Source organism: Haliotis rubra, unplaced genomic scaffold (assembly GCF_003918875.1).
Source record: "Haliotis rubra isolate DU_JTF1 unplaced genomic scaffold, ASM391887v1 Scf1005, whole genome shotgun sequence".
NCBI lineage: Eukaryota > Metazoa > Mollusca > Gastropoda > Lepetellida > Haliotidae > Haliotis > Haliotis rubra.
The window spans coordinates 236,886-253,023 of NW_025764899.1; the positions used below are offsets into that span (position 1 = coordinate 236,886).

Consider the following 16,138-nt stretch of genomic DNA (forward strand, 5'->3'; position numbering starts at 1 on the left):
GTAATAAAGCACACTTTCGCCCTGAACTATTATAACGTTAAAGCACTCGTACGCTTGATTTCTTAATTATTACCTACGAGGGCGAACATATCGGGTTTCATATTTTTTCATACGATGCACTAGGGCAAAATATCACTTTGTTATGGTGATGTGACGTCATGAACAAGGCTATGACGCACGTTTCTTCTGTGTCGTTGCGTTCTATATGCGGCGACGGCGGGTAGACAGCCTGCTTTTGAAAGTAGATTTGGTTTTATTTTCCTCAATTTGAATACTTCGGTAATAGACAGAATATTATATTCGTGCCCATATCATACTATGTTTACGACACTCGTGCCTAAATACCGGTATATCCCTCGCTCTCGCTAGGGAAATACCAACATTTAGGCACTCGTGTCGAAAACATAGTATGACATGGGCACTCATATGATATCCTCTATATATTTATCAATTATTATTTTTGTCATGCAGAACCACATCATTCTAGTTCCTATTTGCTATCTTTGGCGATTTCTTCCACACCAGACACTCAACATCAAGTCACTGTTTTCACCAGATTTCTGATTTATAGCCGCCTGAATGATGTGATAACCAAACCCCACACAACAAAATAATTAGTGTACACAAAACTGGGACAATGGCCAGCAAACAGCTATCTCAACAGAGACAAATCCCAAAGATGCCTACATTGCGCAATTGATTCCAAGTGTAATTCATCAATTTGGATCAGTATTTCCAAATTACTTCGTCGTTTATTTCTTATTGCCCGAGACGGCGAGTAACTAAAAATTTTGCAATGCTGACACTCCAGTCAGGAAAATACATACAGCACCGGCTGACGTCACCATTCACAACGAACAAACAAACAAACAAGCCAAAGGGCAAATCCATCCTTAAACCTCATGATCCTTGATATACATATACGTGGCTGCGTAATCAACACCAAAACATGTACTTGTCGAACATTTTATTTATCTTGCACATGTACATTAGGCAGTTCAAAAGAAATGCCACAAAGTATAACTGCACATAGAAAAAATAACACCAAAATAGAAGTTATTTAGAATGCATACAACATAGTGTTGGCCTATGTAAATAAACCCTTGTTCCGTTTCGACATGACAAAATTTGGTCTATGGATCAACATGCACGTGGAACAATATACTAATGCAAACATTATTTAATATGTAGAATACTTGTTTATTTTGACCCTTATGGACTGTGACATGGGAATCTGACGGGTCAAATGCTTCACATCACACACTTTACAACCGGAGCTAGCAGGTTACACAACAGTCCAACGAAGGAGTCAACAGTCGACATATAGTCTTTATTATCCATATTTTGATGAGGTAATGTTTATGACGTCACATAAGAATGACGTCATGTTGACTATGACAGCTGTTTTCACTAAATGAGTTTGTAAATGTAATAATTTAAGGGAAAAGGCGTATGACTAGCGTTTCGTAAAACTAGAAAGCTACAAACATGAATGACGATCCCTTAACATCCATGTTTGAAAATCACCCGAAATGAAACAGTGATAAATCGATTTGAGTGTATGTGTGAATGCTATTTTCATTAAAAACTTCAGTGAGTGAGTGAGTGAGTGAGTGAGTGAGTGAGTGAGTGAGTGAGTTGAGTTTAACGTCACAGTTAATTCATGCAGTGTCAGTTTAATGTGGGCGGAAAGCACGAAGTGATGCAAGTCTCAGACGTTTCGCACTTCGGTGAAAAGAGTCTGACAAACTTTGAAACACAATCGGGGCGAACCGAGAATCCACGGGACGCAACTCCTAACAGCGAACTGCGACGTCATGTTACGTACCATGGTACTACGATAAGTCTCCGTACTACAAGTCTACGTTCAAGAAGCGTCTACGAACCACCAGCGCCAAGAAGCCATTGTTATCATCTCGACTCACGTATCACGAAGGTGTTTTATTAGAAATTAGAAATGAATAGAAATAAGTTCTTACAGGCCATCCTTTTCAGAAGAGGTTAAACTATTGGCGTTTAACAAATCTTAATAAATGTCTTAATATCTAAGAAACAAAACGTCAAATGAGTGGTGGGTGCGGGGGTGTTCATATTGAGTTCAATGATTCGCATATTGCATTTTTAAAAACAATTACATCTTTACAATTTAAAACACTAGTAGTAGTATTTTGCTACTTCTATCTTTTTTAGAATCCTATTACGAGAATATTTTTATTGCAATACCTCCCGTGTGTACTACAGACATGTTTAGGCGAAACTTTACATGCATATGCAAAAAAGGATTTCTTGATGAATACTGACTTTTTCACGATAAGAAAAATCAAATATGTAATACTTAATCTGAAAAATATGTCTCTTCTGTGTGGTATGTACATACGAGAGAAAAAACGCAAAATGGAAAATGTGTTGACCAGTTCAGACTTAATATTGCTCACCTAAACACAAACAGACATTCGGCTGTCAAAATCCTTACATTGTGTTTTTTCGTGATGGTAACTTCGTAATTCAAGTGGCCACCATAAACTTCCCACTAGAAAATATACTTTAGATGTAAAACGAAGCAGCTATTTCAGCGCAGAACGTACAGGGTTCGACAACTCTAAAATGCCACCAATATCAAGATAAGATTCTGAGATTCCACTTCTCAGGCAGATCTACCGAGGCTTCAAATAACGTCAGATCTATGGTGTGGGGCCTGTACAACCCCGTAAATACTTAACGAAAACTACTACCCTCACTTTCATAAAACAGTTCATCTGGCTACAATGACCATATCATAGCCGAACATGTTGTTAATGATAACCATCTACAACTCCTGCACAGACAAGTTCCAACACCATCCGCGAAAATACATACGGCAGAAATGCGGTTAGACTTACAACTAGTCTCTGAAATGAACATATTTTACTGAAAAAAAGTTCATAGTAAAAAAAATAATAATAATGAAACGGAGCCCTGAAGCTGAGTAAATCTAGAATGGCCACATTTTCTAGACTTGCGTGGCCTTTCTTGGATATATTTGCTTCAGGGTCTGTACGACAGACTAAAATGCGGTGTAAGGTTAAAGATCACTACTCCGCAGGGGGGGCCTTGTGCGAACCCTACCGTGGCCGTGTATGTCAGCGATATGGAGAGTAGATGACTCCAAGGCTGAAGCATAAGACGGACATTGATTCCCATCAATAAGTTATCTTATACAAAAATATGTAACTAAAGAAAAACTAATATCCGATTTGAGTCCAGACCAATGCTAAATTGCAAAGCTCTGGCAATCTAGATTTGAGTTGGCTGTCCTTTTCAATGCATTTTCTTGTGTTTTGGAGAGATTTGTGTAGCAAATGTGGATGGAAACACAGTGGCTGGATCCAGGGCATGAACTGTCCCACAAAGCTGCCGGCTACACTGCAGAAAGGCTCTGTGTATTCATGGATGGTGGAGTGAAGAGGTGCACACATACGGGTTAGTATTAGAATGCAAAAACAAACCCCCAAAAAACCAAACGACAACAACCGCAGTTAGACTTCGGATTTGCGATCACTTCTATGGTGAATGACTTCGGGTGTTAAAGGCCACAAGTACAGCGAAGAGTTGGATCACCTGCAAAATGGAGCACTTCTATAAGTATTACCTCTGGTTCCCAGATGCTTGCATCTTACCGTGTGTTGGCCACGAAAATAAGTGCAGGCTGCAGCTTTAATGAGTGTGGAGCCACAAAAAAAAATTAAAAAAATATATATATATGATGCAAATCTCTCGTGATAGTTTCCATAGTATCGGTAACCTACGTCACCATCACAACGTTTCGTCGTGGTCGCATGCGCAGCCGACATTGGATGTTAGAATGGTTATATCCGTGGCTGTTGTGTCCTTGCTCAAGGGAACTAACTCTTGGTCCCCTTTGCGACCACAGTCGAACGAGACGGATCTGTGACTGGACTTCATAGAAATGGGGCGCAGGCGCACGATCTCCTCATACTCCGCCCAGCCGCAAAAGAAGTATCCCAGTCCGATTCCAACGACGGTGGCTACCATGATCCAGACGTTGTACGTCATCACAACCAACATCAACACGTACCCAATGAGAAACTGAACCAAGTACAACGCCGTCTGGATCACGTGACGTTTGCTCAGCATGTACCGTCTGAAACAGTGACAAATAAAATGTAAAAATACCACACGACATTCCCAAAGAGAAGTCATGTCGTTGGGTGGGCGTCCCTGAGACAGTCAGCGTAGGGTAACAGGTATAATACTGAATTAATAGATTATAGGGTGTGGTTGAAGGTCTTGAGGGTGTCTGTTTTCAATATAACTGTGATACGGTTTGAGGTCAATACTTCATGAACCTTCCACAAAAGGGCGACGTTAAATGAAATGATCTGCTTATTCGTTGCAGATCAACAAACCCTGCCCTACCCTGCCCTGCCCTGCCCTGCCCTACCCTGCCCTACCCTACTACTGCGAATGGACCTGGCCAGTCTGGGACCCGGCAATCCAGAAACCCTACTCATCAGACGCTTACTGTCCGGATACCTATTGGGATTTGTAGACAAATCTGTTCGCAAAGCCTGAACATTGCAAGCCAAGTTCAACATATCTTTGTGCAAAGATTACCATAATTGCCACACTTAAACATTACACATATTCCCACTGTAGTCCTAGTCCCAATATCTTGAGGAACCGGATCCCAGGTTAATTTCTGGTACACTTCGGATAAACGGGGTTTTCTTCTCAAACATGTTGAACTTAACAACTCTTGCAGGTATTTTGTCACTAACACCCTTTAAATCTGTTACAGGTAAAGTGATGGAAGTAAGTTTCTGGGCCCCGTTTCACAAAGCTCTCGTAGCGCTACGACTATCGCAAGTCAGTGTTGCAGCATAGGAAATACGAATGCTCTGAGAAAAGTTACGAGATCTTAGGCTTACGAGAGGTTTGTGAAAAGGGACCCTGGCTAGCTATTCTCGAAACGTTCGTAGTCCTAAGAACTTCTTAAGACATTGGCTACGATCAAAGTTAAGAATTCTTAGGGTTAAGAACGTTTCGAGAATAAGGGCCCTGGAGTACTTACTTGCAGTTTGTGTTCCGGCACTTCCGGCCAAGCCTCGCTCTGACCATCTTGATGACCTGGTACAGGACGGCGACTACCACCAGGGTCAGACACACAAAGAACGTCACTGTCAACGGAAATAGAAAAATATGCATCAACATCGTAATCGGCAGTGTTTCAGTTAAATCATAGCTTCCAGTGAAATGGGTGAGGAATTGACATTCGGGTTGGAAGCGTTTGCCACTTCTTAGAGACCCGCGAACGGATACTCTTACCACCGACTTGGCATTATAATCTGCAAGCCTTCTTTGTGGAAAAACAAAGGGACAAAACTCTGCACGGTGGAGTTACAGCCCACACCCTACTGTATCACCCGTACCCTGACGGAAACACATAACATATTGTCTATTTACAACTCCGTGTAATGTGAATGTAGATTTGTAGTTTAATGCTGCGGTCAATATTTCAGCTGTACTGCTATATAGAAACAACTTATTTGAGTGGACTTTAGAAGTTGGTGTGATGAACGAGGAGAGTTCTATGGATATACAACTTCTTTAATATAATATGAGCGACGTTTCGGTGTAGCTACTAACACACCACTTGCTTGATAACGGTGTTAGTAGCTACACCGAAACGTCGCTATATATTATATTAAAGAAGTTGTATAACTCTCCTCTTTGTTTATATAGGAACAATTGGGTTTTTCCACGTCTACAGGGCGGTGGGGTAGCCTAGTGGTTAAAGCGTTGGCTTGTCACGCCGAAGACCCGGGTTCGAATCCCCACATGGGTACAATGTGTGAAGCCCATTTCTGGTGTCCCCGCCGTGATGTTACTGGAATATTGCTAAAAGCGGCGTAAAACCAAATTCAGTCAGTCAGTTTTTCCACGTCTACAGTTAATGGTATGCAGAGTTTAAGCGCAATACAAGCATATAATGTTATTATAGATATTATAACTGACGTCATATTAAGCCATTCTGGTGTTCTTATCGTTATAGTAGTATATACCGGTATATAATCAAATCTCACGAAGAGTGTTCAATGAGTCGGGAGTACCATGACACGCCCCCCGAATCTCCACCCAGTTTATAGACACCAGAAATACGCTGATAACCTAAAAACGTCTCCACACTATAAACTTAACTAAAGAGGTTTTCAGTTACAGTGAATCCTCCATCGGTCGTTCTGTATGTCTGGAAGTGCCGACAGATTGAAAAAATATCATTCGTGAACGCCAGAGATTATCTGCCAAAATATTCGTATGGATCACTATAAACAGTGATGTCACCATTTGTTCTCGAAAAACATGTCACGTCCTGCTGTACAGGGACAACCCGCCTCTATGTATACCTCGCGTTGCCCTCTGCCGTAAAAAGCTAAATACTCGTGAATACAATAAATATGGATCACTGTGAACGGACTGAGATGTCACCTATTTTTCGCTAAAATTGTAATGACGCCCTGATGTACCGGTACAACCCGGCACTCCCACATTTTGCCCTCTGAATTAAGTGTGTGTTGCCTAGCGACAAAAGCAGTTTTCTGACCATAGGTCAGTCTGTACACACGTCAGTCTTGACCATATAATCCAATTACACCATAGCGCAAAATAAATAAATAAATAAATCTACTGCATACTAACGAAGAGGTCAACTAGGTCAACAGAACTGGGGAGTCGACGCATAATTTTGTATAACATTTGAATTCTGAAACATGTAATTACAGATATTTTGTTTAAACCTGCCGTCAAACCGACATGTTCGACTGCATGAGTCACGGCCATGTGTTCACTTCCTTGGTTCTGCATGTAATCCATCAACACAGCGTCACACTGACGAACTATCAATCATCGTGACGTACCTTTCCCTGGAGATAGCTGCCACTCCCGGAACAGAATGAAGTCGTCATTCCGTGCGTGGAACGTCATCTGCAGATATCACATTGAGTATATATGTACATGCAGTTACTATGGGAATAAATAAACCATGACCTTTGCTGATATGGTTAACATGGTAATGAACTTTAATACAAATCGTGTTTATGACTATATGTTTCACAATTACGATTATTGATCAACGGAAACTGGTATGAAAGTGTGATTGTGTCCTTGTGCGGACGTGTGTCTGTTTACACTGTGTGTGCGTGAGTGGCCTAACGCCCTAATCAGCATTTTTCATCCATGGGACGGCATAGAGTCTGAACCAGAAATATAGTGATTGATATCATGAACAACGGTCCACGCCGTCAACCTAGTCCATAGATCTGACCACCTCCTCTAATACGTTGCCACTAAGACTGACTGACTGACTGAGTTTGGTTTTACGCCGCTTTTAGCAATATTCCAGCAACATCACGGCGGGGAACACCAGAAAAAGGCTTCACACATTGTACCCATGTGGGGATTCGAACCCGGGTCTTCGGCGTAACGTTGCCACTAAGAAGCGACGTTTGCTGGCGGGAACCTAGTTATTCTGGGATGGCCCCGTGTTTCCTGTGAAGTTACCTCTTAGACCAGCAATGAGTGAGTGAGTGGGTTGGGTTATACGCCGCTTTTAGCAATATTCCAGCAATATCACGGTGGGGGACACCAGAAATGGGCTTCACACATTGTACCCATGTGGGGAATCGAACCCGGATCTTCGACACGACGAGCGAACGCTTTAACCACTAGGCTACCCCACCGCCCCCAAGACCAGCAATGGAATAATGGGACACCTTCTTCCACGGGACAGGTGGAAAGAATTAATTTCCAGGCACCCGTGAAGATCCGGGATAGAACTGGTCTTCAGCAACTCATGTTTGTCGTAAGAGGCGACTAACCGGATCGGGTGGCCAGGCTCGCTGACTTGGTTGACACATGTCATCGTATCCCAATTGCGTAGATTGATGCTCATGCCGTTGGTCACTGGATAGTCTGGTCCAGACTCGATTATTTACAGACCGCCGCCATATAGCTGGAATATTGCTGAGTGCAGCGTTAAACAACAAACAAACCACACCAAATCCACGGACAATAATAACACATATTAGCTAATCTGTCTTGTAGATCTTACCGGGTGACCATGCTGATGATGACCGCCGCTGTTGTCATGGTGATGCACGTGCGACGCGTGGTCACGCATCTGCTGGTCATGCATGCTGTGGTTCTGCATGTGATGGTCATGCATGCTGTGGTTCTGCATGTGATGGTCATGGTGGTCGTCACTGGCGATGTCGTAGCCGCTTGGTGGGTCCATGCTGTGCCCCGCCATGTCCTTGTGGTGCGCGTGCATGTCATGGTTAGGTTCTGGCGTAGTCATGTTGTGATTGTCATGCATGTGCATGTGATGTTTGTGCATGTCGTGGTTCTCCATGATGATACCGGAGATTTTCGTCAAGTGGTCAAAATCTCGCTCAGTCCCGCGCAATGAATCTGAAAAATATGAGAACTGGACACATGAACACATCTATTATATCTGCTCGTAACACTCCACTTGTTCCTGGTCGTTACTGATCGTCAAGTCATTTCTTAAAGTGCACACAGATAATTTCGCCATGGTTTTCTATATAATCGGTCCCAAACATCACGAAAATGTCTTCTATACCTGGAATTCAGTTGTCAACAGGAAACAGCCAACCGTCGATGCGTACAGTCTGCCAGTGTCGGACACGACCACCTGGCCGGCTTTACAATTCGTCATTGTTTGAAACATACAAAGTAAATACCATTACGGTATCGACTGCATGTGCTGATCCCACAGATTGGCCCTGTTCTATTGATTTAAACATATAGCTGAGGCAAATGAGCTGCCTCAACAGCCGTCGATGTTCGTCGCGTCCGTCGAACAGAATGAACTGCGGTCGTAAATTGTTAACTTCGTAAGTTTGTAACTTGTAATTTATCAATACACATGTAATCGACATTACTGTCTATATTTACATTATCAGTATTTTCATCACATTTTCAAATCAGGCGAAATATGCAACTATAGGTACATATATCAATCTGCACATATCACACACAGGTTGTACCTATACACACCTATTCATGTGTATACATACACATGTTGTTTGCAGGATATGACACAATTCATTTAATTATAACATGGGTACAATGTGTGAAGCTCATTTATGGTGTCCCCCCGCCGTGATATTGCTGGAATATTGCTAAAAGCGGCGTAAAACCAAACTCACTCATTAAATTATACGCATCTTGTTTACAGGATATTAAACACCTATTCATCCGTACGCATCCAGTTTACAGGATATTACACAGCTATTCATTCGTACGCATCCTGTCACACCTATTCATTTGTACGCATCTTGTTTACGGGATATTACACACCTATTCATCTTTACGCATCCTGCTTAAAGTATCTTATCATACCTATTCATCTGTAAAAGCCTTCATACACGATTATACAGAGATATTTATTTTTACATTTTCCACTTATGCATTTGCACATATCTTACGTACAAGCTAGTACATGTCTAGGCATAGATACACCCTGCATATATAATGCATACCTATTTATTTGTACAAATCTCGTCTTTTCGTTTGTACACACCCTACATACAGGCTAATACATTTCTATCATTAAATATATCCTGCACACATCCAACCTAATCTTCTAAATATATGATGCATGGAGGATCACACATACCTATTGAGTGAGTGAGTATGGTTTTACGCCGCCTCTAGCAATATTCCAGCAATATTCAGCGGTGTTCACCATAAATGGGCTTCACACACAGTACCCATGTGGGGAATCGAACCCGGGTCTTTTCAGCGTGACGAGTGGACGCTCTAACCACTAGGCTAAACCACACACACACACCACACACACACACACAATCGCACCCATATCTATTGATGTGTACACATCCTACATATAGGATAATGCTTACCTAGTTATCTGTACACATCCTTTCAACTGCACACATCCTATTCAACGCATTTCATACAGGCTAATATCTACCTATTCGTTGCGTACATCCTGTATATACATGATACACGATACTGATACGGACAATGCAGCGAGACGTCGCGGCAACATAGTATAGATATTTACTGACAGTTACGGCAGTCCGTATTGGTTAATACAATAGTGCATATACCTCACCCCCATATTGAACTGAAACATAGAAATATTACCCTGCGACGTGTTACCACAGGTGATAATTAATATCAATATACTGCACTGGTGCCTTAAGTTTAGCGTGAAGTACATCCCTAGTTTTTATACCAGTATCAGCAGCCGATTGATCCACTTTTTGTTGAGCTTTTTGCCTGCATGAACAGATGGTAACGATTGTTTCATCCACTGTCATTCATCATCTTAAAAACGTCAATGTAAAGCTGAAATGGTGTTTTGTGGAACAGAATACAAGTTAAATAACCTTTCCTAGTTTAGTACAGGCGGGTTGTCACGAGTAATTATTACACATGAAGGTATTTGTCCCACAACAATATTCATAACCTGGTGCATAAGCTTTCCTAAACAATCTCCCATTCCTGTCTCAAAGAGGAAGGAGGAAAAGATATATCATTAAAAAATGTAGGGGATATATTTGCGAGCATACCACTAGCCAATGCCAATGCAATGAGAAAAGGTAATATATATCCATACAGATGAAACATTTCCAAAGGAATGGAATAAATCGTCGCATTTTCCCTTAATTTCTCTTCATCATCTGTTTCCTCCTTGGCTTCATCATTTGCATTTTATCAGTCTTGTTAATCCAATATCCCCTACTTTTTTTTAATGGTATATTTCTGTTATACGACAACCATGTACTATCGTTTCGGGGACAAAATATATTTGACTATCTGTCACTTCACGCCTACCGTGACGTTATATATCGATGAGGCTCTACACCAGGGGCGGTAGCAGCAGTTGCCATTACAACCAACAATACACGGCTTGGTGGGAGGGGTGTGGTAGCTGGGGTATAAAGAAGATTACGAAACACCGTGTCATCCAAGACGTACCCCAAGGCGTTAAGGAGCGGCTTGTTTACCGACATTAAAAGTACATCCCTGTATGAAATATATTGACAACGTTCACGTATTTACAGCAATACCATTATTGTCACCCTCACAAACAAAAGTTGTTTTATCCGCACGTGCAAGAGAGGGCATCTGAACCATAACCTATCTAAATAGTCAATACATGACAGAAAAAATAAATATATACTACAAATCGGTAATATTGTTAATGGATAAGATCATACCAGCAAAAAGTAAATATTGTTTTATATTATTTTAATCTTTTATGAACAATGTTTTGATCCGCCTGTATTATTACTGGTACTTAATGTAGCTGCTGTGCTGATATAATGAGGTGAATGATACCGGATTGCAGAGGATGATATGTACTACAGTTTTCGGAATCCGGTACATTGTCAACCACGGAATCAGGCCGAATAGTCATAAAATGTCCACCTGTGTCTCAGCCCATCTCCCACTTACAGCTGTGTAAGGTGGTGTAGGGAGGTGAGGATCGCCAGCATTCCGACCAATGGGCCGTGTTTACTTTTAAAGTGTGTTGTTTACACAGTGAGACTCACGTGAAACTTACACACTGATTACACAAAAACTGTCTTCTCTGACAAAAAAGTTTCACTTCATCGATATAAGATCAAATAAACAACTTACGTTAAGTATATTCCCGTATTTATGCAGATAGGCCTAAACGTTGTGTTACATGTAATGTGAACTGTTAAAAGATAATGGAGCGTGATCTAAAACACCATCCACTACCTGTTCATATATTACCGGTCTTTTGTCACATCCGTGTTCCATGTTATGTCGTAACTGACTTCTGTGAATGACTCAGCTGTCAAGGTCAACCTAACCTGAAATAATCACCATTACTTCACACGGAGGACCGCCTTGGTCCCCTTTGATATTGAATAGACTCGCCCAAATCAATGCGAAGATCGACTCAAGTTTATATTATGTACAATCCGGCTCGCCGATTCTGGGTGTGAGAGATGTGTTTGGGTCTTTATACAGATGTACAAGTACTCACCACTTGTTCATACACTCAGATGACCCTCCGACATCTTCCTCCGAACCGATAGCCGTCTGATTCACATCATGCTCTTCCTGTCACGTTCGGTTTGTAAGTCGCTTCTGGTAGTCACGTGATACGTCACATGACCAATGAATGAACCGTTCTGGATAATGTGTTGTTAGCACAGGGGTGGTGATAACTCCGTAAAACAGTATCGATTGATTTAACAGAAAATCAGAGGGTCACTATCACCCATGGTGTACAGGGCCGGATACAGCTTTTGAGAAAGGGGGGTTGCACACTATTGAGAAAGGAGGGTGCACACTTCATCTTCACGAGAGTTTCAATGGTAATTTAATAAACTTTCGGGACAAAACGTGTGTGTGTGTGTGTGTGCACCCTAGGAATGGGCGGATCCAGGAATTTTGAAATTCCGCAAACGCAATTCTTTTTTTTCACAATGTGGTCTTAAGTCATTTTCAAAAGGGGGGTTCAAACCCCCTGAAACACCCCCCCTGGAGCCGCCACGGGTGTGTGTGTGTGTGTGTGTGGTTTGAAAGGTGTCACATTCACACTGTCCAGAGTGTGACATGCAGGGAGCCTTTAGCAGCGGGTCATTATTCTGTTCCAAAACAGATATCATTTCATGAAAGCAGGGTATGAAATAATATTTCAGGATCACTAGCAAACCGGGCTAGGAGGTTTTAAAAGTTACTAGCCCGAATGAAAATTTACGTGCCAAACTAAATAAAGATACAAAACTCTCAAAAGTAGTTATTTATTATTTCTTTCATAAAGTTCAAAGTTAAACATCAACGTTACAAATTGTCAGCACCAGATGATTCAGCTCAAATTTATTCAAACAGTGACAGTCCAGTTAAGCACTCTTTATTTTCTATGAGTCAAGGTCTGACTGACCAAGGTTAATGAGATCATCATCACATTACAGAACATCTTTGATTTGTCTGAAATCAGCCAGTTGAACTCGGCAGACCATTGCGATAAAAAATTTCTTTCACGCTTCGATCTTTCAGATTCTCTTTTTTCTTCAACTGAGCGTCTTTGTTTAGCAATAACAGGAAGTTTGCCTTGAAACAAGGCCTTAATATCTGCCTGTCGTTTCGGCATGTTTGTTTATATGGCGCCATTTGCAAATGATCAAGGATGCGTCGGCTATTTTGATTATGTTTATATTTTCATTATGATTATGGTGTTTATTTCTTAATACTGACCAATCATAACGCGTCTTAGAAACGGGTTAGCATTTCAGCTTCGTGTGTAGTTTCACTAAGCTCAGAATTGTCGGCTTGAAAACAAAACAAAAAATACTAAAAGAATTAGAAATTTTTCAATGAAATAATGCCATGAAGAGAAATTTTCAGACTGAAAATTTACACTAGCAAACCGGGATACCGTCATTCTATTTTCACAAGCCTGGGGAAGTTTTACCTAGCATCAGGCTACCGGTTATTTCGAACGCTGCATGAAAGGATATATAGAGATTATTACACGAGCAAGTGTGTCATACAACTTACACGAAACGAGTGTGAACTTTTACACGAGTTTCGTTTAAGTCATATGTGACAACTTTCTCGAGCGTACTAATTACTTCATTATCCATTAGAGGTGAGGTGAAATTGGGGTTAACGTCCTGCTTGAGAATATTTCGCTCATATGACGACGTGCATGCGTGTGTATGTGTATGTGCGGCTGCTTGTACTAGCCCAGAATTAAGGTAGTGCTAGCCCACTGAGATACCATGCCGCAGTGAAGCATGAATACCCCACTCAGACACATTATACTGACTCCGAGCCAACCAGTCCTTGTTGTACCCATTAATGCCGAGCGCCAGGCAGGGACCAACAAGTTAGTGTTGGGAATTGGTTAAAATCTCATAATTGATGATTGGTTCATTACAACCGATAAATTATCGAAAAAAATTGGTTAGCGTCATTAATGAAATTTGTTAATGCACATAAAAATAATGAAAAAACATGTAGTTCTTCTGGATTTTTGGGGCAAAATTTCACATCTTTAAAGGATGACTAGTATGTTAGGAACATAAATTTCTTGGAGTCTTTAAGATAAATTCAATCATGACTTGAAACGAGCTTGTAGTGCTTATGAAATGTAACAGACAAAACCAACCTTGTGAAAAATATTGTTAATGAAAACAAGTGTTCCAGAATTGTTTGTGTTCGATTATGATGAAACATGATCAATTGCTTGGTCGTTTAGTCACTGCGACCAATTTTCGATCATTTCAATTAATCGGACCACCACTACAACAAATACCATATTTTAACATCTTTTGGTATGACGCGGTCGGGGATCGAATCCGCGACCTTCCGCTCTCCGGGCGGACGCTCTAACCACTACACGGTCTATTATCCATTATATTCATGTACATTTGTGTAGTAAAACACGGTAAGTAAGTGAGACGATCCTCTCCATTGACGTCACGTTCGTTGTCACCGTATGCGGCTGCCGGGTTCATCTCATTCAACCCGTGAAGATCCGGGTTAGAATTAGTCTTCAGTGAGCCATGTTTTATCGTAAAAGGCAAATAACGGGATCGGGTGGTCAGGCTCGCTGACTTGATTGATGCGTCCTCGCAACCCAATTGCGTAGATCGATGTTCGTGCTGTTAATCACTGGATTGTCTGGTTCAGACACGATCATTTACAGACCACCATACAGCTCGAATATTGCTGAGTGCGGCGTTAACCACCAACCAACCATCACCGGCCGCCTAACAGTAACACCAAAATGCAGTACTTTTTAATCATGCCCGGCGCTTTGCATTGTGGGATATACAAGAACCGATCGCTCAGCGAGTTTACTGCATCTGAAGCGGTTATTCAGTGTCGCTGATCAACGCACATTTGTTGTGATTGTACGTGCGCTTAGAGGTAGAAGTGACATATTCCATAAAATAACACTGACTGACTGAGTTTGGTTTTACGCCACTTTTAGCAATATACCAGCAACATCACGGCGGGGGGACACCAGAAATGGGCTTCACACATTGTACCCATGTGGGGAATCGAACCCGGGTCTTCGGCGTGATGAGCCAACGCTTTAACCATTAGGCTTCTTATTTCATGGGTCTTTCAAAAAAGAAGTCACATGCCAAAAACATTAACAAGGACGTCATCATGAATGGCCAGTCTGATGCAAGACAGTTTAAACCGAAATGCTAAATACCATAACAGTCTCACACACACTGTGGCTTCCCGAATGGGAAAATTAGTCATATACAGTACAACTATGAATAGTTTATTGCTCTTGATCTTCATCAAGCCATGTTTCATTATTTATCATTTATATCTGATATGAGTAACATCACTTCACATAAATACAGAGAGGCAGAACTACCTGATGTACCTAAAAAAAACATTCCAGCAAATTTGACCTTTTATATCCACCTCAAAACTTTAAACACTTCCTTCAGATAAAGGAATTTTAGTGGGAAAGTCGGGGTCACATTACAAATTACCTTCAATGACCGTCACTCAAGACCTTTTCAGATTTTGGTCAAAGATAAATAACAAGTACAAAGTTCTAAGGTTTTCTTACATAGGGTAAATGCTAAACAAATTCCCAGTGATACATGAAATCCCGGACTAAAGTCCAAGGACTAAGTGCAGCAAATACCCACAAAAGTTTAAAGCATACCCACTTATATTGTCTTTGCTTCCATCAGATTATTCAGTAACAAAACATTTTTTAAACAAAAGTACCATTAAAAGGTATCAATTATCAATCACATAAATTTAGAGAGTTTTCTGATATATTACATTGGTAAAATTTGTTGTTCCATTGTGGCCCCGGTTAAGAACTGAACCCAATACCTTTTCGCAAGTGTTTACCCAACCCCCTTTCACAAAATTACCGTCAATTGACAATCATTAAGTATTTAAGTGTTGAAATGTGTTTGCTATGTCAGACATCAAGAGAGTGTGGGGTCTGCGACATTAAATGAGGTTTGTTCTAAATGTCATGGGAATGAGAACAAATTACAGAAGTAATAAACATATTACAATATCAATGTGCCTTGCAAACAACTTCAGGTCTGTACATCAC

The 16,138-nt window shown here is 41.1% G+C and overlaps 1 protein-coding gene across 4 annotated transcripts; it reads right to left on the reverse strand.

Moving 5' to 3' along the window:
- Nucleotides 1-952: 952 nt before the first annotated feature.
- On the reverse strand, nucleotides 953-12,165 carry LOC124267618 (high affinity copper uptake protein 1-like). 4 transcript variants are annotated; one of them, XM_046702602.1, is made up of 6 exons: nucleotides 8,639-8,724; nucleotides 8,237-8,466; nucleotides 8,108-8,206; nucleotides 6,915-6,981; nucleotides 5,072-5,177; nucleotides 953-4,141 (listed from the first exon to the last, which is right to left on the reverse strand). In XM_046702602.1, the coding sequence occupies exons 2-6, from the start codon at nucleotides 8,405-8,407 to the stop codon at nucleotides 3,793-3,795; spliced, it is 792 nt and encodes a 263-aa protein (XP_046558558.1). In that variant the 5' UTR covers nucleotides 8,408-8,466; nucleotides 8,639-8,724; the 3' UTR covers nucleotides 953-3,792. The 4 variants fall into 4 exon arrangements, with proteins under 4 accessions (XP_046558558.1, XP_046558539.1, XP_046558554.1 ...); XM_046702583.1 differs by lacking the exon at nucleotides 8,639-8,724 and adding an exon at nucleotides 12,068-12,165 and having other exon boundaries at nucleotides 8,108-8,466; XM_046702598.1 differs by lacking the exon at nucleotides 8,639-8,724 and adding an exon at nucleotides 9,942-10,024 and having other exon boundaries at nucleotides 8,108-8,466.
- Between the last annotated feature and the right edge of the window lie 3,973 nt (nucleotides 12,166-16,138).

Coding starts and splice junctions, on each gene's coding strand:
- LOC124267618 (XM_046702583.1), bottom strand. CDS start 8,407: ATGGAGAACCACGACATGCACAAACATCACATGCACATGCATGACAAT. Junction 5,178..6,914: donor GCAGCTATCTCCAGGGAAAG/GTACGTCACGAT, acceptor TTCCGTTGACAG/TGACGTTCTTTGTGTGTCTG. Junction 4,142..5,071: donor TGCCGGAACACAAACTGCAA/GTAAGTACTCCA, acceptor TCACTGTTTCAG/ACGGTACATGCTGAGCAAAC.